The following is a 23,967-nucleotide window of genomic DNA, read 5'->3' on the forward strand; positions in this document are numbered from 1 at the left end:
CCAAGAATATAAAAAGTAATAGAAGCACACACACATACACAAAAATTAGATAGAAGTAAGCCTTGAAAAGGAGAAAGGGAGAAAGTACTGCTGAAATTATGGGATGTCCCTCAGAGAACAGAATGAAGATAAGATGTTGGCCAAGCTGTGTCCAGATCAGAATATTGCCAGTCAATATGCAATGATGCCATATTGGGCAGTAGTACCACAGTATCTGATCTCTGTGGACCCAGCAAAAAGAAGCCCAAACAGCCAATGTCTTGACTGGAAATTCATGAACTTTATATTACACAACAAAGAGAAGCTATTATCGCTGCAACTGAATTTTTTTTTTTTTTGAGACGGAGTCCAGCTCTGTTATTAGGCTGGAGTGGAATGGCGTGATCTCAGCTTACTGCAACCTCCACCTCCCAGGTTCAAGCAATTCTCCTGCCTCAGCCTCCTGAGTACCTTGGACTACAGATGCATATGCTGCCAAGCCCGGCTAATTTTTTTTTTTTTTTTTTTGACCTCCCAAAGTGCTGGAATTACCCGGCCAGGAGTGGTATGTTGTATACATATGATAGAGGACATGTCTTTACGGTATTAATTTCAAGTATTCTGATTGTGTAGAGTGTGGAAGAAAGAATAAAAGAAAGGATAAGAAATGCATGCAGTATTTAAATTGTAGATGAGAGATATTAGACTGAAGGCTCCCAGTGTGTGAAAGCCTCTATTATTTGCTGTCCTGAAGCTAGGAACACAAGTCCAGAATCTCTTTCTGCCAGTTTTCACCATAGTAGCTAAGAACAGGGATGGATTTTTTTTTTCTTAAGGACTATAAATTTATTAAGGTTTCTTGCCTTTCTTTCCACCTGTACCAAGCCAGTTTGCCTGGGAGGACTCCATAGGCATTGGTCCCACAGGAACATTGATCTTTGTTCTTTAAAATATCTGTACTTTAACATACCTGACTTGATAATCACCATTCTCAGATATGATACTCCATATTGGGGTGGATGCATAATTGATTTGTCCAATTATTACTTGGTAAGAAGGAGGACAGTTTCTTACCAAATATATGCAACTAATCACCATAAGGTAACTTACCACAAAAAAAAAAAAGGAGATCTACTTCAATTTTCCAATTCTAGCAGGAGAGGGTGTCATGAGAATCAGATATTATTTCTAAAATGTTTCACTGGAATTTGTAAAATCAGTGTTGATTAGATAGCTTAAGAAGAAAGAGAAGTAGCTTCCTTATATATCTAAAAAAAAATTGTAAAAACAAAATAAACAATACTCCAAACAGATAACCATAATACATTTTCCCCCATTAGTTCATTTAGTCATTAATTGTTGTCCTGAGGGATCATGAATTAGCAGTTACATTATATCATCTACTTCTTGTCTAGAATTGAGTTCTGGGTATCCTGATTCAGTCCACTGATATGTTTGAAAGTTGTCTAAACGATATCTACTCAGAAGTCTGTCTTCAAGAGTCTGTTATCTGGATAGTCAGTAGTTTAAGTACCTAATAGAGTCCCTTACTTAAGTCTCTAAAAGTATTTTTCTTGTTGAAGAAAATATCTCTGACTTTTAGGTTTTGGAGGAGACTTCAGGCAAGCATCAGGTTCAAATGAAAACTGTCTGTGGATGATGGATATTTAAAATGGCTGTAGTTAATTTATTCTTAATAACAGTTAAATTAGAGAGGTCGAATGAGGGTTCAAAACAAGAATAATGCAAGTGACAAAAAAATTGTTTCCGAGACGTACAAAACAAACAACAGCACTCTCCCAAGATCATAGTTAGACAAAAATATTCCTAAGGTCGATAATTAAGCCTATTTTCAAGCCATCGAATATCTCATCCGCTTTACACAAATGTATGAACATGATTTTTATTAAGAGAAAAATTCAAGATATGTGATAGAGTGATTCCAAGACTTAATTTTATAGATCAAGGATGTAAAGCAAAAAAGATCCAATAAGTCCAGAGTAGGGCCTAGACATCTGTATTTCTCTCTAACTCCAAGGGTAAGTCTGATATGTATGCTCAATGGAGAAAATTGAGAACTACTGTCTAGAAGATGTTATATTTGAATTAAAAAAAATTACCATCAATTGACATTTTAAATAATAACTGAAATTATGACTACTATTTATTATCAAATATTGGGCAAAATAGGAAACTGTAAGCTATACAAAGACTGGACAAATATTCCAAAGAGTTTTGATAACTGTTTCTCTTGAGGTTGAAACATATTGTGGACAGTGAGGACATTAACCACTCTCTCTAACCTTCCAAAAAGCATGCAATTTCTTAAATATTGATATTAATAATATTTCACCTATACAAAGTTAGGTCAATGAAGGCTGAGAATCAGTAACTATTCCCATGCAACTGTTACCATAGTAATATATCAAACAAACCAAATGCTTTCCAGTACTTCTATTTATAAGGTGAAAAAAAAAATTATTTTCCAGGTGCTCTTTGGGCTATCTCAAAATATTTTCAGGTATAAAAGATATCCTGACAATTGCATTTATTTTTTATGTATTTAGAATCTGATTTGAGGAATGCAGGAAAGAAAATAGAAGAGGAGATTTAGACACTTGATTAAGATATGGTCTGATAAACAATACTTGGTTACATACTTAATAAAAGTTATAATAAAATGCTTTTAAAAAAATGGGCTCCACAATTAAAAAGAATATTAGTTCTTTTATAATTGAAAATATTTTCATATTGTGGACAAAGGTGTTAATCTATAGCCCAAGGAAGAAGCAAGGCTATAAAAATTGAGCAAACTTTGTAAAATTTTAACACATTTTACAGACTTTTATTCAGTCTCAGGTATGATAAATCAAGGGGAATAAAATTTACTTTCCAAGTTTTCTTATTATGTTTTGCTATCATTGTTTATTTAAAAAATATATATCTAATGATTATGTATTAATTAACACAACTTTATATCAATGAGGTTTTAAGTTACCTAAAGGTCTTAGAAATTATTTTTATGCTGACATATGACAAAATATGATTAGTCTTGAAACAATGTTTATCAGAATAATAATACAATTAAGGTGCATAAAAACTTACATTTTCATAATCAAGTAAGCCTATTTAAGTTTATGAAAAACAAACTCAAAGATAATAAAATATAAGTTGGTCTTAAACTTAACATCGATTAACCAGAAGACAGTTTTTTAGTTAAAACAAAATTGTTAGACTGGGCTTATTTGCTTACAGATTAATCTTAAGTTAACTTAGCTTGAATCCTTAAAACATTTCTAAGATAGTTTTTGTAAGAAAATAAATTTTAGGGACAGAAGTGAAAGAAAGAAGCTCAGGAAGGGGTACACAGGACTTCAATGGTAATGTTATTTTTTTTCACTTCTGTCCCTCAGTGGTCACCATTTTCCTCACTTTTGTGTATTTTATTTTCTTGCTTTTCTTTAGGGTTGTACCACATAGAGTTGCAGCTCAACTTATGTTTACTTTTGAACATTCCGCAATTTGTATTAATTAAATAATGCTGTATTCATTGACTTTTATTTTGTTCAACATGGTACTGTTGAGATTCATTCAAGTTCTTTCATGCAGCTGTAACTCATGCATTTTATTGCTATGTAGCATTCCACTATATAAAGGTATCACGATATATTTATACATTTTACTGTTGATGAACATTTGGGTTTTTTTTTTCAGTTCTTTATATTACCCAGTGCTACTACAACCATTTCGCACAACTCTCCTGGTGCACATGTGCAAGAGCTTCTAATGGTATGTGTGTGTCTGTGTATACACAGATGTGGAATGTTGGGATCTTCAGTGTTATATATGTATATGTTATGTGTGTATATATATTTAATTAAATATTAATTAATATTACTTAAAAAAAAAAGAAAATAAATTTTAGACCTAAAATTTTTTATAAGTTTAATATCTTTGTTTTCTTGAAACTTTAGGAATATTTGATTTATATAAGCACTGATTTATCTCTATAAGCCCATTGAAATACAATTCCTTTAAAGTTACTTATAATCTAAGTTATTAATATTCTCATACATAGGAGAATTTTGGCCATAGGTCAAGAGACACAAGAGACAGAGAAACAATGGGATTCACTGATTCAGGTATCAAAAAGCTGTTATTTTTCCTGTTGAAGCCCAACTTCTTAATTCATTTGAGATTAAACTAGGCAAACAAAAAGCACACAAAAGAATTGTGAACTAGTCATCATAGTCTCTAACAAAACAGTGAACATATCTCTATATGTCCATTAATCCATTTGTAGATCTCACCGAATGGTCATATCCATGACCAGCTTCATCCGCGTGCAACCTGTGCAGTAGTGCAGACTTCTACACTAGGTGTAATTCTCTGCTCTTGCTGACTTGAAATTCTTAATATATTTAACAAAGGGTTTTGTATTTTTATTTTGCATTAGGCCCCTCAAATTATGTAGTTAGTACTATTATTTTTCTTTTTCAAAATGTCTTGGCAATGTTCAGGCATTTATTTTATTACAAAAACTTTAGAACCAATCTATTTTCTCCTCATCCTTACCACCCTAATACACCTTACCCACTCCCCACACATCCTTTTGGTATTTTATCTGACTCATTCATTTGAGAAGAATTGGCATTTTTATTATTTTGAGACTTTCCATCCTAGAAGTAGTTTATTTTGACATCTACTCAGATCTTATTTTCTGTGTGCTTCAGTAAAATATTATACTTTCTTACAAATAGAGTTTGTACTTTGTTAAAGAAGCTATTTACTCTTCTTTTCATTATACTTTAAGTTCTGGGATACACGTGCAGAACGTGCAGGTTTGTTACATAGGTATACATGTGCCATGGAGGTTTGCTGCATCCACTAACCCATAATCTACATTCAGTATTCCTCCTAATGCTACCTCTCCCCTTGCCCCCAATCCCCTGACAGGTCCCAGTGTGTGATGTTCCCCTGCCTGTGCCCATATGTTCTCATTGTTCAACTCCCACTTACGAGTGAGACAGATGCTGGAGAGGATGTGGAGAAATAGGAATGCTTTTACACTGTTGGTGGGAGTGTAAATTAGTTCAACCATTGTGGAAGACAGTGTGGTGATTCCTCAAGGATCTGGAACCAGAAATACCATTTGACTCAGCAATCCCATTACTGGGTATATACCCAAAGGATTATAAATCATTCTTCTATAAAGACACATGCACATGTGTGTTTATTGCAGCACTATTTACAATAGCAAAGACTTGGAACCAACCCAAATGCCCATCAATGCTATTTACTCATTATCCATACAATCTCCTTACAAATTGACACTTGAATAGAAAAATAAATGCTTGATTCAGGAGCCGGGCACAGAAAAGTTTGTGAAACAGATTTAAGAAAGTAGGGTGGGAGAGTGGAGAGGAAGCAAAGGAAATCAATTTTCTATAGTTGTTTCAGTACAAATTCAATGTTCGAAAAAATAAAGAAAAGCCTTGTTGCTGAAATAGGATGACTTTTATGGGCTGGATTCATTTCCCAAGCCAGCAATTTGTCATCTCTACTGGTACAAATGAGCCCCAATAAACTAAAGTTGTGGAATTAAAATTTTTCTCCTCACATACTCCTAGAAACTTTAAGGTTACATTTAATTTTTAATTATTATTTTAAGGATGTAGCTTTGGTCATATTACTAATGTTTCCTTTTACGATTCAGTTGTTAAACATATTTTATTACATCCAATAAAATTAAAATGGCATATCACATCTGAAAGGGATAAATTAATTCTGACTAAAAGAAGTAGGTTTTCTAAAGTCCAGGGCACTCTGCCCTAGACTGTCCTAGATTGCAATAGCAGTACATTTTGTCCAGTACATGCACTTAAGATTTCTACTATTAAGAGAGCAGTTTTTTACCTAATTTATGGAAATTAACATAAAAAAATAGGAGGGGATATTGGACTGAAAGTAAATATAAGGATTAAAACAAGTATATTGATTGTTATCTTTTAAATGCTCTATACAGTATAATCCACAATATATGGAAGTTAGGTTAATGTAAATCTAGTAAGTTCATGGAACAAATGCACACCATGAGAGATAACAAGGAATGTTACTGATAAATAAACAAAGCTGTGGTGTATCAGTGACAAGTGGGAATCTTATACCCACATGAAAAAATGCACATAGCTGTACATTATCCAGGAATTTTGTCACAAATCAAGAAACAGATGTCTCCTGTGAATCTAAATAAATAGTAGGCAAAAAAGAAAACAATCTACTGGTCTTTCAGAAATACATAGCAAATTTTAACTTCCTCTGTCTTATCATATAAAGTAAAATTTCATACTATAGACACAAATGAATGAGAGTCTTTTTTTTTTTTTTTTTTTTTTTTTGAGACAGAGTCTCGCTGTCACCCAGGCTGGAATACAGTGGCAGGATCTCAACTCACTGCATCCTTCACCTCCCGAGTTCAAGCGATTATCCTGCCTCAGCCTCCTGAGTAGCTGGGATTACAGGCACCCGCCACCACGCTTGGCTAATTTTTGTATTTTTAGTACAGACAGTGTCTCACCATGTTGGTCAGGATGGTCTTGAACTCCTGACCTCATGATCTGCCCACCTCAGCCTCCCAAAGTGCTAGGATTACAGGCATGAGCCACCATGCCCGGCCGAGTGAGAGTCTTTACCAGATTTCTTCTCCTTAGTAAGACTGAAAATGCCTTTCCTAAGTCTTGAATATTCCATTTCTACAATTCATAGACAGATAAAGCATAGAGACTTGTCAGAACTTGTAGACTGCATGAATCAGGTGCTACCATCTTCAGTATTCCTTGCTGTTGTTCCTGGCTTTGCTCCCCTGAGATACTCAGCAACAATGGTTTGACAATAGTTGAGTGACGGGAGAACAGACTTTACTAAAGAAAAATTGTGATCATTGCCACCATTCCAATCTGTATGTAGAATTCATAACATGTTTTTATGGGTTAAATTAACTTAATAATTACAGGATTCATTTTTAACCACTATTAGGAGTAAAACAAGAAAAAACACTATGATTTACTGCTGGTTCATAGCGACTTCATTTAAGGAGATTTTGCCAGAACCAATATTTTGAAGTATTGGTTGGCACTGTGACAATTTCACAACTGGCAGTGAATGATAACATTAAGAATGGTAAGAAGTATGCCTTTATTTTGAAAAGTAGAAAGGGGTTAATTATGAAAGACAATATTGGGAATGATGACAGGGGGTATTCGCAAACAGATCAATTTTAGAAACGAAAACATAGACTTCAGGACCTGGAAATAGATGCACTTAAAATCTTCCATGCCAACATACCAAGATTCTTCCAAAGTAGACTTACCTCAGTTTGAAGACAGTGAACTTCACTTACTAGAAGCCCTTTAATGAGATCTCTTTAGTTTAACTTCCTATAGGACTTTTAATAGTATGATCTCTCTAAATGGAAGATTAAAAAGAACTATAACCCAGATGTAACAGCATCAAGATGCAACTGAATTTTTGTGGAAATTGTCAGTCTGGTTTTAACATTTATATGAAAATTAAAAGACCAGCAATAGCCAAGGCAATCTTGAAAAAGAAGAACAAAAAGTAGAGGAAATGGAGAGCTTACCTGCTGAGTATTAAAACTTATTATAAAGCAATGATAACTAAAACAGTATTATATGGGCATCAGAATAGGCAAATAGACCAATAGGACAGAAAGAGATCTACACATGCACAGTCCTTGATTTGTGAGAAAAATAACACTGTGGTGCACTGAGTGAAGGGATGGTATTTTCTTTAAATAGTGCTATGCAGTTGTGTCAATATGAAAAAAAAAATTGCGTCTTGACCCCGACTTCACACCCCACACAATGATCAATTCCAGATGAATTGTAGATTTGTATGTAAAAGATAAAAATATAACATTTGCGAGGAATACATAAGAAAATATATTCAATAACCTTGGAGAAGGCAAAGATGTTTTAAACAGATACAAACAGTGCAAACCAAAGAGAGAAAAATGATAAATAGGACATCAAAATTAACTCTTCTGTTCATCAGAAGAAGCTCTTAACAGAGTAAAATGGAAATACGCATAGTGAGAGAAGATATTTGAAATACCTATATTCCAATAAAAGGTGTATATCCAACATATATATTCATAAAAATTAACAATATACAAACAACCTATAGGGAAAAGACAAAAACCAAATGTTGTGGAGACTGAGTTGTCACCTGAGCTTTTCTTTTCTTATTTTTTGTTATTTATTTATTTATTTATTTTTGAGACGGAGTCTTGCTCTGACGCCCAGGCTAGAGTGTGGTGGTGCAATCTCAGCTCACTGCAAGCTCCGCCTTGCAGGTTCACGCCATTCTCCTGCCTCAGCCTCCCGAGTAGCTGGGACTACAGGCGCCCACCACCATGCCCAGCTAATTTTTTTGTATTTTTGGTAGAGACAGGGTTTCACCGTGTGAGCCAGGATGGTCTCGATCTGACTTCGTGATCCGCCCACCTTGGCCTCCCAAAGTGCTGGGATTACAGGAGTAAGTCACCGCTTTTCTTTCTTTGTTTTTTTTTTTTTCTTTCTGAAATGGAGTCTCCACCTGTCATCCAGGCTGGAGGGTAGTGGCAAGATCTCGGCTCACTGCAACCTCCGCCTCCCAGGTTCAAGAGATTCTCCTGTCTCAGCCTCCTGAGTAGCTGAGATTACAGGAACGTGCCACCACACCGAGCTAATTTTTGTATTTTTAGTAGAGACAGGGTTACACCATGTTGGTCAGGCTGGTCTCAAACCCCTGACCTCAGTTGATCCACCCGCCTCGGCATCCCAAAGTGCTGAGATTACAGATGTGAGCCACTGCACCCAGCCTATTTTCTGACATGAGAGTATAAATTAGCATAATGACTATGGAGAAGTTTGCAAGAGTAGCAAATAAAAATAGAGTACCCATTTATGTAAAAACATTTGGCAGTATATCCTAAAGATGAATATATGTATAGCCAATGAAAGTAATTCTCCTTGATTTGTATAACCAATAAAAATAAGTTAATGTGTTCCCCAAAATACTGGTACAATAATGTTCATAGTAGCACTACTTGTAATAGCCCCCAAATAAATATACCCACATGTTCATCAACAATTTAAATAAATACACCATGGCATATTCATCATCTGAAATGCTATACAGAAGAGAATGTAATGAACATCAAATATAGGTTACAATATGGAAAATTCCATAAACACTATATTGAGCAAATGAAGCCAGACATAAAATAGCATATACTGCATTATTCCACTTACATAAAGTTCAAAGCCAGGCAAAGATAGTCTATAGAGTTAGAAGTTTAAATAATGGTTATCTTTGAGGAGGAAGGAGGAGGTAATCCACGGACGGGGGCAAGAAAGTGACTTCCAGAGTGCTGTAATGTCATAATTCCTCAAGCAGGTATGAGTTAGATAAATGTATTCACTTGTTGAAAATTCACTGAGCTGTGCACAAATGATTTGTGTATTTTATTGTTTGAATGCTAGACATCGAAACAGTTTATTAGTTTTTTAAATTCAAAAATACATGAAAAGATTTAATGTACATGGAAACAACACCATTTCTGTGAGGGCGGTTTGGTCAAAGTTAAAGTATTCCAACATCTTTGCATTTGTCCAGAAAGAAGGTAAAAGTACCAATTAACCAAATCAGCAAACTTCTAATAAATACATTTTAGTTCTAATAAATAAAATTCACTTGTAGCTGGTTGAATTAGATTTGTAATATAATGAACACCTAACACATATTTGGCATTAATTCCTTACCTAGAGAGTAGTTGCAGAGGTTGGGTATGTGTGCATAGACTTGACCCATGCCAAGGCACTAGAATAAATTTGCATTTGTTCCCTTCCTTTTCCTGTTCTTCCAGAAATTGGTCACAGTGGTAAAGCTGGAGCCACACTATTGCTATTTTGTAACAGTTTGTCTTTATAAAATTAGTATTTATACTGCATAAAAAATCTACTTCCATAGAAAACACAGTTCAGGGGGAAAATCAAATATGTGGAAGCAAAGAGGTATAGTCGAATTGAAAAATAAATTTTAGGAACAAATAGACAAGTAACATTTTCTTTCTGAGAGTAAGTTTTCTCATATGTGATGATGGGGATGATAATGAAATACATATTTCAAAATTATCGTTACAACTATATGAGATACATAACTTTAAATTCAGGCTCTACAACTTGCCAGCTATGTGACCTTGGGGAAGTTTTGAATACATAATTTATCTGCACTTTGGCTTCCTCATCTCTAAAATGACAATACAGTACCATTTACTATTCATTTAGTTATTTTCTTTGAAACACTTAAGTATAAGAAGTGTGATAGGCCAGGCGCAGTGGCTCACGCCTATAATCCCAGCACTTTGGGAGGCCAAGGCGAGCAGATCACTTGAGGTCAGGAGTTCGAGACCAGCCAGGCCAACGTGGCAAAACCCCATCTCTACTAAAATTACAAAAATTAACAGGATTAACACATATGTGAATGAATGTCTGTGTGTATGCTAAGTTTCATACACATGCTTAGGATACTTATTTACTTTTGAAATTACTAATCTGTAATTCATAATATAGATTTTTATTAATCCGCATATTAAAATAATTTTTAATTGGGAAAATACATTGTGTCCATGATATTGGTTTGACCTGAAATTGTATGCATATCACTCGCCATTTGAAGCCATGAGATATAAGAATCTGGACATCTAAAATAAAACAGTCTTATTTTAGAGAATCCATACTCCAAGTCTAGAGCTCTGTGTGGTCATGCATCTTCAGGGAAGGAAAACATCCTTTCAGGCCGGGAGATTTCCCATTAGGTCCGCACCCATTCTAGTGGTGGGTGCCCATGCCATAGTGGCTGCTGCATAATTTCGAATTTTACAAAATCTACTCATGCCCCTCTTGGAGCAAAGATTTATCCAGGGTGTTGTGCCCCTCTTGGAGCAAACATTTATCCAGGGTGTTGGTCAAAGTGCCTCACCATAGAGAGTGGCAACTTACCTGAGCTTACAATGCATTGCATGGCTGCTTTTCTGTCTTCTTGCAAATAAATATTTGTATATCTGTCAGATTTGCTTCTAACCGTTTGCATTCATTCTAATGTATGACATAGTGATAAGGTTCTCTAAATTTCAGAAATACTTGCATATGCAAAATACAGATATAAGTACAATGATGCACCAGCTTTAACCATGTTCAAAACTCAAGGAACATATAGTCTTCCAGCCAAATGAGAGCGATTTCTCCTCTCTCCTCTGCCCCTACCAGCCCTTTTCTGGTCTACAACTACAGCTAGCGAGTTGTAGCGGTTTGGAGAAAGGAAGGGAATAGGAAACTGAAGGCAACAACACATCCTTTCCTGAGGTTCAGCAGCTGCTAACCATAGCTCTTTACTCAGGTGAAGTAAAGCAAAAGTCTTAATATTAGTCAGGACAAGCATTGCTTAATATGTTAAGCTGGACACATTGTAATCACTGAATCCAGATTGGATTTTTGTGACGTAAAGTAGCTATAGCACTTTCTACTACCTAAGAGCAAATGGGAAAGTCACAGGATCTCTCCAACTTTCCATTCAGAACCACAGTAAGTTTACCCACGTTAAATTCCCTTTAAAGGGATAGAGGGAAACAAAAATAAAGTTTTGTTTTAATCTTATCATAAATCATTTTTATGAACTTATTACAAAAATATTTCAATATTACAAATATTAAATTTATAATAGGTAAATATATTGTGCAAAGAATTATGTTTCTTCTTAGGATAACCAGTTTGATTGCAGTTACTCAACTCTGGTATATACAATCACAAAATAGTTTTATTTTTACATTAACCTCTATCATCTGTATTCTGTTGAAACTTCCCGTATCCCACCCATTTTATATAAATTACCTTTAATGTTGTCTATAATTTCATAACTGTTTCAGTCATTTTCAGTAATTAAAACAGCTTTATTGTATTAAAATTTAACTATACACCTTTTAAAGCTACAATCTCAGTTTTCCCTCTCTCCCCCGTTGTTATGACAGTGAGAGTTGAAGAGAGTTTTCTCACAACTTTTCTCCATCTTTCTTTCCAATAGTTTCTATAGTTTCTCCAAATAGATTACTGCCCACTCTCTGTTAAACAACCCTGTGAATCTATGTAAAAACTCAGGAAGGTTTAGAGCCAACTGATCCCAACTGAAGGGTTTAAGAGTAAGTAAATACTCTTTAACAGTTGGTGGTCCTTTTCTGGGGGACACTTTTCTATTGTTCCCAAATTGCAGGCATCACACAGAATTTCTGAGGCATGTACCTCTCTACTCTTAGTGTGGTGCTCTCTGACAAGCCTGCAACCTCCAATCTTATTAACACTGTCTAGTCAAATATAGAGGTGGCCTTGAGGCCTGGGCCTCAAGGGGTGAGCCCTTATCCCCTCCACATGTCTATACTGTCACCCTCATCTCTCCCCAGTGCTCTCACCCAGGGTTTGCAAACCTTTACTCTAAAAAGTCAGGTTGTAAATATTTTAGGCTATGCAGACTATATGGTGACTATTATTACTACTCAACTCTGTCACTGTAGCTCCAAAGCAGCCACAGACAATACACAATTGGATGAGCATCACTATGTTCCAATAAAACTTTATTCATGGACACTGAAATCTGAATTTCATATGTAATGAAATAGTACTTCTCTTCTAATTGTTTCTACCATTTCAAATGTAAAAACCATTCTTATCTTACAGTGATATAAAAACAGGTGGTGACAGATTTTGCCTACTGTCAGTGTTTGCCAACCTGTTCTGCTCCAACCCAGTAGTTCTATCTATTGTCAGGAAACCAAACCCATGTCTAAATCAACATCCAACCTTGCAACGAAATACCTATCTCCCCTTCTTGGTGTTAACGCCAAACCTCGTGAGCAATTCTCTTATAGAAACTCTCCCCTACCAATGTCAGTAAAGAGAATTGGTTCAGTGCCTCCTCCCCTCTCTTATGGGAGGATGGAGAAGATAGTTTTCCTCTAAGAACAGTACACTCTCCCATTCTACCACAAAAATGTGGCAGGACCTTTCTTCCACATCATGACAGTAAAGGCCACCAAAACAGTTAAATACTTCTCAACTTCTCAAATCAAACCCTTTCTGATTGGACTCTGGAGAATTTGGTGATTCCTGTAAAGTCCAGCAAACTGAGATAACTAAGACTCAGTGAGTATTTCACATTACTCTTACATAATTTTAAAATCAGAAATATTGAGTCTTACTTTTTAAAAAATTATATTTTTTTCCCAAATAGGGCTCTCCATTGAATTTCCATGTAGCTTAAGAGCCATTGATACATTTAAATAAGGTAACATAAAATGAAAGTTCAGTGTACTGATTCCTTCTTTTGCTATCTCTGAGGGTCATAGATATCAGGAAATGACTAGGGAGCCATTCACCATGTAAATGATCAGTGTCACTCTCAGATAACTGCAGCCTTTAGAACTGTAAACACAAGCAAGGCAGCTGCCGGTGTCCACAGCTGTCCCTGGAATATCACCAGGTTATTGATAATTTAATAGACCTTCACAGCAAAAACAATGAATAGAAGGCCAGAGTTAAACCAGTGATCATGTTGTTCATCAAAACTACATCTTCGGGGCCGGGCGCGGTGGCTCACGCCTGTAATCCCAGCACTTTGGGAGGCCGAGGTGGGCGGATCACAAGGTCAGGAGATCGAGACCACGGTGAAACCCCGTCTCTACTAAAAATACAAAAAATTAGCCGGGCGCGGTTGTGGGCGCCTGTAGTCCCAGCTACTCGGGAGGCTGAGGCAGGAGAATGGCGTGAACCCGGGAGGCGGAGCTTGCAGTGAGCCGAGATCGCGCCACTGCACTCCAGCCTGGGCGACAGAGCGAGACTCCGTCTCAAAAAAAAAAAAAAAAAAAAACAAAAAAAAAACTACATCTTCATAAACTTTAGCAGTCAAGGGTTAGCATCTGTCAGGATGATTCTCTCCTAAGATTCCCATGGACACTTAAAAGATTTCAGGACAGATTCAAAGCTAGAGAACATTCAATATAACAAAACCGGATATGATTCTTACTTGAAGAATTGTGGACATAAGACTCACCTGCTATTTCTTCTCTCTGGAGCTCATAGCCTATGGTTGATAACCTGTGAAACAGAGTCTTTACAGGAGAGATTACTACGGGCTTCCCCACCCTGCTACAAAAAATATATATAATTTCTGGTGGTGTCTGAGATTCCATTAGACATAAAGAACCTGATACACTGTCATTATTAAAGGTGTGCTTATGCATGTTTGGTTGGAAACAGATCATTTTACATGCCCACTTTCATAGCATGTACAGAACACATGCCAGTAAATACAATTAAATGGATTTTTTGTGTGTGAAATGTGGGGTAAACATATTTTACTTATTTGCATTTTCTAAATTTCTATAATGATTTTATATCAACTTTTTATTTCTATAAAGTAATTTGTAAATCTTATGAAAAACAGAGCAATTTTCACAATCATTTTACAAAAGAGGAAATCAGCTTAGAGAAAACAGGTAGTAGTAGATGAGAAGAGCCTGGTTTCTCTAATTCCCAGGTTAGTATTAATATTTTTTGACTCTATTATTCCTCCTAAGACAATGATTGCTGAGACAAATTTGTTATGCCCCCAAAGAACTTAATGAGGGTAATAAAAATAAGGAAATAATTACTTGACATAGACACAGAGTAATTTTAATTTAGTGCGGAACCTTGGGTCCATCTGTGATTTGCCTGGACTGGTACTTTCTTGTACTCCAAGCGTATATTTACACACTCACAGCCAACAGTCAGGAGTCTGCTTAAGGGATGGCTTTTTAGTCCATACAATCTTCTCTAGTGACTTATCTCCAGCTTCAACCTTTTTCCAGGTTTGCTTCTGGGGGACATGACTCTCTCTGCTTCTCATTTAGACACAAGTTCTCCCTTATTTAGGATTTCATCAGGAAGAAATCAAATCTCACATACACAGCACAGACTAAAGTATCTGATTTTTAAATGCTTTATTACATTGACTTTAGTATCATTAGTAGATGAATATAATCAGATTAATAATCTGGTTTGGCCACAAGGAAAAAACAAAACATTTCTGAAGCTTCACAAAACTATGTGTGTAGTGTGCAAACTAGAACCAGTTATACTTTCATCTCTTCACAGAACACCACAAGCAGTGTGGTGCATCATAAGAGCTTTCACTGCTGCACCATCACCTCCAAACTGTAGAGGGGAGATGAAGGCAAACTTTGGAGGAATTTCCAAGGCAACTGCAGTCAAATATTATTTGTAAAACTGCAGGTATAGGATGGCATTATACAAAAGCTCAAACAGCCTTCAAAACTTTTGACTATTGAAGTCTAAAATTAAATTTCAATTTTTTTAACTTACAAAGAAATCATACTCATTTAAGATATAGTTACCTCTACCTTAATCCTCAACTCAATCAGATATTTGTAGTCTTATCAGAAATATTTGTATTAGATAGTTGTTTTATTTCCTATTCTATTGCTTACAATTTTAAAATCCACATTAATAACTCAGAGTAACATTTATACATAGATTAACAGAAAGGTAAACTTTAATTTCCAAATTAGGAATGAAGAAAGATATTAAATGGCTTTGCTTTAAAAGAAACAGTACAACTGTATAGGTATAAATAATGGTTTTGTAACAATAAGCATGAATTTAATACAAAGATACCAGTGCTTTTGGACCAAAGCCAATAGACTTGACTTTTTAGAAATAAGCTTAGTTTACTTCATTAAAATAAGTGTTACGGCTGCTATAATGTGTCTGGTACTGATTCCAAACATATCCAGCAATTCACTAGTTTTCCCATGTTGAGGCACTCCTGACACTGCCAGCTGATGAACAAGGATATCAGGCTCCCTGGAGACAGCTGCACAAACAGCTTCTCCAATGCCACCTTCCCTGTAGTGATCCTCCACTGTGATAACTCGGCCGCCTGTGGCTTTTGCACTGGAGATGATGGTGGCGGCATCCAGGGGTTTAATGGTAAATGGGTCGATGACACGGACAGAAATACCTTGTTGAGAAAGATGGTCAGCAGCTGCTAAGGCTTCATGGAGAGTAACTCCAGCTCCAATTACTGTGACTTTATCATTGACACTGTGGCGGACCACCTTGGCCTGGCCAATCTGAAAATTTTCTTGTGGGGTATAAATAACTGCAGTTTCTGGTTGGCTGGTTCGAATGAAGCACATTCCTTTGGTATTGGCAGCTAGATAAACAGCATGCTCTGTTGAGATGGCATCACTTGGATAGAAAACAGTGCAATTAGGAATGCTTCGGAACATGGCTAGATCCTCCAGGGCCATTTGGGAGGGTCCATCTTCTCCAGAGGATACCCCACAGTGGGAACCAATAAGGTTGATATTGGCTTGAGAAATGGCTCCCATTCGGAGCTGATCAAATGCTCTAGTAAAAAAGGCAGCAAAAGCACTAGCAAAAGCAATGGTTCGACCACGTGTGGCACAGCCTAGTGCCACACTTACCATGTTTTGCTCAGCAATAACACACTCTATGAAACGCTCAGGATGTTCCTTCCTGAATATCTCAGAAAAGGTGGAGTTCATTGTGTCACCACTCAGAACAATAACTCTTTCATTTGCACGGCCCAGTTTAGCCAGAGCCAAACCATATGTTTTCTGAGTAGCTATCTTGTCACCAACTTTGTAAGCAGGTGGGGAGGTCATTTTTATATCTGTGATGATGATTTGAGGTGAGTCTTCCACAGGCGGTTTTGGTCTGGGATTCTCATTGGTCTGTATCTGACTCTCAATTAATTTGACAATTGCATCTGCTCTTTCTTTTGGCACTGGCTTTCCATGCCAATTTTCTGCATCCTCAATATTTGGAATACCCCGACCTTTGAAGGTCTTGGCAACTATAGCAGTAGGTTTGTTCTTCACTTGACTTGCTTGCCAAAATACTTGGCACAAGGCTTCCACATCATGGCCATCCACTAAGTAAGTATTCCATCCAAAGGCCTCACAGCAATTCTGGTAGATGTCTGCGCCATGTTCAAGGGGTGCAGGGCCACTTTGTCCCAAGCGGTTCACATCGAAGACCGCCACGAGATTGTCCAAGTTGTAGTGGGAGGCAAAAGCGAAAGCCTCCCACACAGAGCCTTCTGAGGATTCGCCATCTCCCATAAGGCAGAACACCCGGTAACTGGCCTTGTCAAGGTACTTGCCAGTATAAGCCATTCCACATGCAGCACCTAATCCCTGCCCTAGGGACCCTGTTGCCATGTCAACAAACGGCAGTCGGGGAGTAGGGTGTCCCTCCAAGTCACTGTGAAGTTTCCTCAGGTTCAGCAAGTCAGATTCACCGATGTCACCCACCTCCACCCAAGCAGCATAGAGGATGGGAGCAGCATGTCCCTTGGAGAGGATGAACCGGTCATTGTCCGGATGTTCTGGGTCTGTCTGTTTATACTTCATCGTGTGGAAGAAGAGGACAGACACGACCTCCGCTGCACTGCAGCACGACGTGAGGTGGCCAGAACCAGAGGCACATGTGGCCCTGATGGAATGGATCCGCAGGCGGTTGGCGGCGTCCCGCAGCACCTGCACAGTCTTCACATCGGGCTTGGCGTCGTTGGCCATGATCTCTCTTTTGTCGGTTTGGCAAAGCAAATGGCGCCGCAGCACCCCCACAACCCACCGGAGCAGTGCTGTCACGTGACCGCCCCGCCCTCGCCTCGCCTCTGCCTGTGCCTGGAGGCCTGAGCTCAGTCACCAGCGGGGGCGCCCACAACGCAGCTTCCCGTGAGACCCAGGAAGCGGAAAGGTCGCGGTCGTCTGCCCCCTCTGAAGTGCACCGTTCCCCCTCTCTGTCCAAGCCCAACTGAATGGATTTTTAGTATTTACTTTGTCACTTGCATGTTCAACATTAGTAAGCATAATTAAATTTCTTTTTACCTTTCCCTGTGTTATAAATTCAAAACTGGACATTTTTCTGTGTATTATAGGAAGCTATTTGTGAGGCTGTACTTTTTAATGCATTAACACTATATCTGAGACATCACTCTTTTACATCAGAACATTAACAGAAAGGATCCAAAGTCACTTTCAGTCTGACCAGCATGGCAATGCTGTCTCAACAGAGACTTTCTCAGAGAAACTAAGTATCTGAATCTCAGACTTATGGAAAGAAATACAATGACTAATTTGACCAAAATGTACAGGAAGAACAAATCTGAAACCACCCAATGGCAGAATAGAATTGCAACTCCAGTGTGCCCTAAAGTACTATTTCTGTGTTGAAATAATTAGAAGGCTAGTAGGCTGAGGTAGCTTCAGCTCACTGAGTTCTTACCTAAGAAAAGGAAACCCAAATCAGTGTAAATGATAAAAAGGAAATTTAAGCTTAATCAATCAGAAACTGCCAGCTAACTTCTAACTAGGGACTTCCCACTGGGATGACCGAAATAAGGCTAGTAACTCCGCTTTAACCAATTAAATATCTTTCCCTTGTTTCCAAATTCACCCTATAAAAGCCTTCTCCTTGGCTTCTTCATCAGGAGCTACCAGATTCATGAATCACTGAATGGTTAAATAAATGCTTTAAAATTTTAATGTGCCTCAGTTTATCTTTTAATGACTGTTACTACAAATCATTTTTAAAACAAAGTTGCTTTAAAAAACTAAATTTGTGGGCCAGGCACTGTGGCTCACACCTGTAATCCCAGCACTTTCGGAGGCCAAGGCGGGTGGATCACAAGGTCAGGAAATTGAGACCATCCTGGCACAGACAAGGCCAGTAGCTGGCCTTGTCAAAGTCCTTGCCAGTACAAGCCATTCCACATGCAGCACCCCTACGAACCCTGTTGCCATGTCAACAAATGGCAGTCGGGGGGTAGGGTGTCCCTCCAAGTTGCTGTGAAGTTTCCTCAGGTTCAGCAAGTCAGATTCACTGATGTCACCCACCTCCACCCAAACAGCATAGAGGATGGGAGTAGTAACAAATCATGTAGTAACAAATCATAGAGGATGGGGTTTAGTGAAACTCCGTGTCTACTAAAAACACAAAAAAATTAGCTGGACGTGGTGATGGGTACCTGTAGTCCTAGCTACTCGGGAGGCTGAGGCAGGAGAATGGCGTGAACCTGGGAGTTGGAGCTTGCAGTGAGCTCAGATTGTGCCACTGCACTCCAGGCTGGGCCACATAGCAAGACTCTGTCTAAAAAAAAATAAATGAGTAAAAAACTGAATTTGTGCCATTGAACTCTTCTAGCAGGCCAAGGTTATGGTTTGTCATCAATAAAACAACAATTTTTAAAAAAAACTACAATGATAATATATCATACCTTCCCATATTTTGATGTTAAACCTCTTAGTTTCTTGAGCAATAATTCTTACCTTAACTTCACATTAAAATCAGGGCACACAAGAAAAACAATGCCTGGTTCCATCCCAGAAAAAAAGAATTTGAATTTCTGGACCTGGAGTCTGGGAAGCTATGTTTCTAAAATACACCCATTGATTCTAATGTGTAGTCAAGGTTAATAACATAATCTGGATATAGTCTGAGACCAGTGGTTCTCAACATTAGTTGTAGTTTAGATTATCTGGGGAGTTTTAAAAACATCTCACATCCATGCTGCACTCCAGACCAATTATATCAGAATTTCAAGGCAATAGATCTAGGCATCAGTAATTTCAAAATCTTCCCCAGGCAATTTCAATGTTCAGTCAGGGTTGTAAACAACTAACTCAGGGGATGTTGTTATCTTTATACTTATTATCCCTTGCATTATATCTCAGAAAAATATTTCAAATGTTATTTGCTATTTCAACTAGTTCTATCATTTTAACTGTTAAGGACGCATATTAGAATAAATGGTAATAATATGAAACTAACAAGATTTTAAGATTTGTTGCAGGAATGTTGGCATTGGACAAGTTCTTAAGAGGTCATCGTGTATTCATAACTCCCCACGCACTTTGCAAATTAAAGCTTGTTTATCGTTTTAGACAAGTAAAGGAGGAGAAAATACAAGCAGACTAGAACTAGTAGTAAAGAGGATGAGAATTAGAGAAAGAATAATAATCACAGTAACATAATAGCAAACTACTACAGGCTGACAGGAAAGTAGTTATTATAAACATGGGTAGCTCACTATTATTCTGGCCAAAAAGAACTTGAATAAATCCACACAATTAGTAAACATGATAGCATAAAATGATTTATGAGGCAATGTTCACATGAATAAAAACGTGGGAATGCTTAACATTTCTTTCCAAGTTCCCACAGTTTTTCATTCATTTAAAACATTGCACAGTTATTTCCTAAAGTATTAAATAAAAAAATTTTAACATTAGCAAAGGTCAATTTTATTAAGAGGAGAATGTAGTCTTGGGGATTTAATACCCTAGATAGTATGTGTAAATTTCCTTCTATCATTCTGTGAGACTGTGTGAATTTTTTATACTATATAGAAAATAATATTTTATAAATTATGTGTAAAATACTTATATTCTGAGGTTTTATAAAAGCAATTCTGGAAAGATATAGATATACATATGCTTTTATATATTTATATATAAAAACATATCAATATATGTAACATATATTAATTTTATATAAAATTAATTTTATATTAATATATTATATAAATAACATATAAGCTGTTAAAATTATTTTCTTTAAGCGTTTTAGTCTTTTAAATTTAAAATATATTTTAAAATATACAATTGAAAATAACTATATAAATACAGGTAGAGCATCCCAAATTTGAAAATCTGATGTTTGAAATGCTCCAAAATCTGAAACATTTTGAGCACCGACATGTTACTCAGGGGAATTGCTCACAGAACATTTTGGATTTGGGATTTTTCTGATTTGGAATGTTCAGCTGCTAAGTATAATGCATATATTCCAATTTTTTAAAATTGAAATCCAAAACACTTCTGGTCTTAAGCAAATAATTTAAAATAAAGAATACTCAACTTGTTTGAAGTATGCACAGTTTCATAATGCAAAATTACCCAATATGGCTGGGAACACAACTTCATCAAATAAATCAAAGACCTGATACCACCTTCTCCCCTATTTAGAAGAGGCTTTCACCGACAAAAGGTCAGCCAAAAACTTTTAAACCAGCATGCCAAAAATGTAGTTGTCTTGGAGAAAAGTTCATTATTCATTTTAGAGATCATTTTGGAAGCCAGTCGAAAGTGTTCTGCAAATAGGAAAATATTATTCATTTATTATTAATCTTGGTTTATCCAGACAAAGCAGAGATTGGCAAATTCAAGTGCCTACTGAGATAACGAGTTACCATGAGTGCTTGGATGTCAGCTACAAGAGGGTTAGAGGGGCCTGCGTCAAACTTAAGAATACAAGACCACCTAAAGGGATTTAAAATTGAAAAACATGTAAACATTTTGTTGAAAAAATAAAATATACGTTCAGGCTGCCACTTTTTACCCCAACTTTTTTTTAGTCTGTTTAAACGCAACAATTATTTTTGTTTTATCTTTGTTTAAATTTTTCACTTAATTTTCTTCTCATAGTATCTAAAAGTATTCATTATAGTGTGTACTTCACATGAAAACAAAACCTAGCAGGATTACCAATACAAGTGGCTATGAAGGAAAAACATAAATAGTCGCAATTGATAAGTGTAATTTCTACTGGGCTGCAGCAGAGAAAACAGAGCACATAATTACTGATTACTGTGTAGGTCTACACCTATTTGTGAAAATATACGTTTTGCCATGTGAGGGTGAGTAATATTTAGGAGTTGGGAATGCTGAAATTTTACTTAAATCTTATTTAAACTGTTAAGTTTTGTTACAATGGAATTATATAAAATACATAAATGCTGAATTCATCTTTTGTTTCTACTGTTTAAATCTGGTTGGCTTTGGAAGCTAAAGTATGGAGCAAATGAGAATAAGATTCTTGTGTAAGGCAGTAAGTTCCCTGGAAAGAAAAATGTGCTTTATCTTCCTGGATTATTGCTTTGAAAATTTTAACAGATGCTATTATGATGCATCTGTAGAATGCTATCCTACTTTTTCCATAGTTACAAGTCCTTATTTTGGGGTGGGGAGAGAAGGGGCGGAAGAGAGAGGTGGCAACAAATTTAAGAAACTTGGCCCACCTCCCAGTCCCAGGAGAAAATCATAATTAATCTAGGACCAGCATCACAATGCCATTCCCTTTGGCTAGTAATGGGGGTCAGCACGTGTCCCAGTTCTGGCCAATAAGAAGTAGGCAGAAGTCTGCTTTGGGTGTAATAATTCTTGTTTCTTTCTTTTAGAGATGGGGTCTTGCTATGCTGCTCAGGCTGGTTTTGAACTCCTGGCCTCAAGTGATCTTCCTGCCTTGGCCTCCCAGCTGGGAATATTTTCTATTAAAGATTTTCTTTCTGGTAAACCGGAGAGAGTACAAGAAGAACTGTGATCTCTTCTTTTTTTTTTTTTTTTTTTGAGATGGAATTTTGCTCTTCTTGCTCTGTCGTTTAGTAGACAGTGTTTCACCATGTTGACTAGGCTGGTCTTGACTCCTGACCTCAGGTGATCCGCCCACCTCCGCCTCCCAAAGCGCTGGGATTACAGGCATGAGACACCATGCCCAGCGATTCTTTTCAACCCCTCTACCACCACCACCAGAGGATGTGCTGGAGCTACAGCAGCCAAAAGCCTAAGGATAAGGCCGGGTGCTGTGGCTCACGCCTGTAGATCAATTGTTAACCACTTTTCCTGTAAACCTAAAAGAAATTAAAATAAATAGTGCAGGCCGGGCACAGTGGCTCATGCCCAGCAGTTTGGGAGGCTGAGGTGGGTGGATTGCCTGAAGGCAGGAATTTGAGACCAGCCTGGCCAACATAGTGAAACCCTGTCTCTACTAAGAATACAAAAATTAGCTGGGCAACATGGCGCACACAAGTAATCCCAGCTACTTGGGAGGCTGAGGCACGAGAATCGCTTAAACGTGGGAGGTGGAGGTTGCAGAGAGCTGAGGCCATGCCATTGCACTCCAGCCTGGGTGATAGAGCAAGACTTCATGATTAAAAAAAAAGAAAAGAAAAGAAAAAGCCTACAGATAAAAGTTAATGTTTAGTGTGGTAGATTGGAAAAATAGAATGTATGAGTTCTTCCTAACTTTGTGGATCCACAAGCCTTGGGACCATCTTCTTCTAGACTCCTTGTTAAGAAAAAAATTAAATATTCCCACTTTATGAATGAGTTTCTATTGTCTTCAACTGAAAACATTTCTGAGAGATACAAAAATAGATCTAAACAAGCTCCCATAAGTCTAGTAATCAGGGGGAAAAAACAATCATGAGGGCTCACAGTAGAAGAGAAGGGGCTCTAGAAAATGTAGTTTACTTAGTGTTTTTATTCTCGGTGCCTGGTCCCACCCACACACCTACAACTTTGGTCTTTTTTGTATAATTACTATTGCTATGTTGTTGTTGTTATTACATTGACTATCTCTTCAAAAACTAGGATTTTTAAACTTGGTACATGGGCTTTATGTATAGAAAACACTCAAATGCTTTATCATATTCATTTGCTAGGTGGTTGGGTATGATGGAAATGTGAAAATGATATAGCTGGATTTATTCTCATATAGACTAGCTATATTTTGTGGAGAAAATGCTTTTCCTTCCATCCAGATAATAACCTTGAAGTCGATTACAACCAAATCTCTTACTTTTGAAAACTAAAATATAATAACAAATGATAGCAATAGTAATTTTTTAAAATCCAAGGTATTAGACTTATATTTCTGATTGTAAATCAGCGTGATCAACTTTAAATATATGAGAGGAATTTAATTCATTCTATAAACCATTTTTATTAGATACCACTATTGTATGCATTAAATAGTGGATTAGTGCTTGCGCCATGTCCCACCTAAC

The 23,967-nt window shown here is 37.0% G+C and overlaps 1 protein-coding gene across 1 annotated transcript; it reads right to left on the reverse strand.

The window, feature by feature from the left end:
* Positions 1-15,055: 15,055 nt before the first annotated feature.
* Positions 15,056-17,718, reverse strand: TKTL2 (transketolase like 2). The gene has a single exon (XM_001095403.5). It carries the CDS (start codon positions 17,693-17,695, stop codon positions 15,818-15,820), a length of 1,878 nt encoding a protein of 625 aa, XP_001095403.2. The 5' UTR covers positions 17,696-17,718; the 3' UTR covers positions 15,056-15,817.
* Positions 17,719-23,967: the final 6,249 nt, after the last annotated feature.

This window comes from Macaca mulatta, chromosome 5, assembly GCF_049350105.2.
Source record: "Macaca mulatta isolate MMU2019108-1 chromosome 5, T2T-MMU8v2.0, whole genome shotgun sequence".
Classification (NCBI taxonomy): Eukaryota; Metazoa; Chordata; class Mammalia; order Primates; family Cercopithecidae; genus Macaca; species Macaca mulatta.

Excerpts from the sequence above, each read along its gene's own strand:
- TKTL2 (XM_001095403.5), bottom strand. The coding sequence starts at position 17,695 with ATGGCCAACGACGCCAAGCCCGATGTGAAGACTGTGCAGGTGCTGCGG.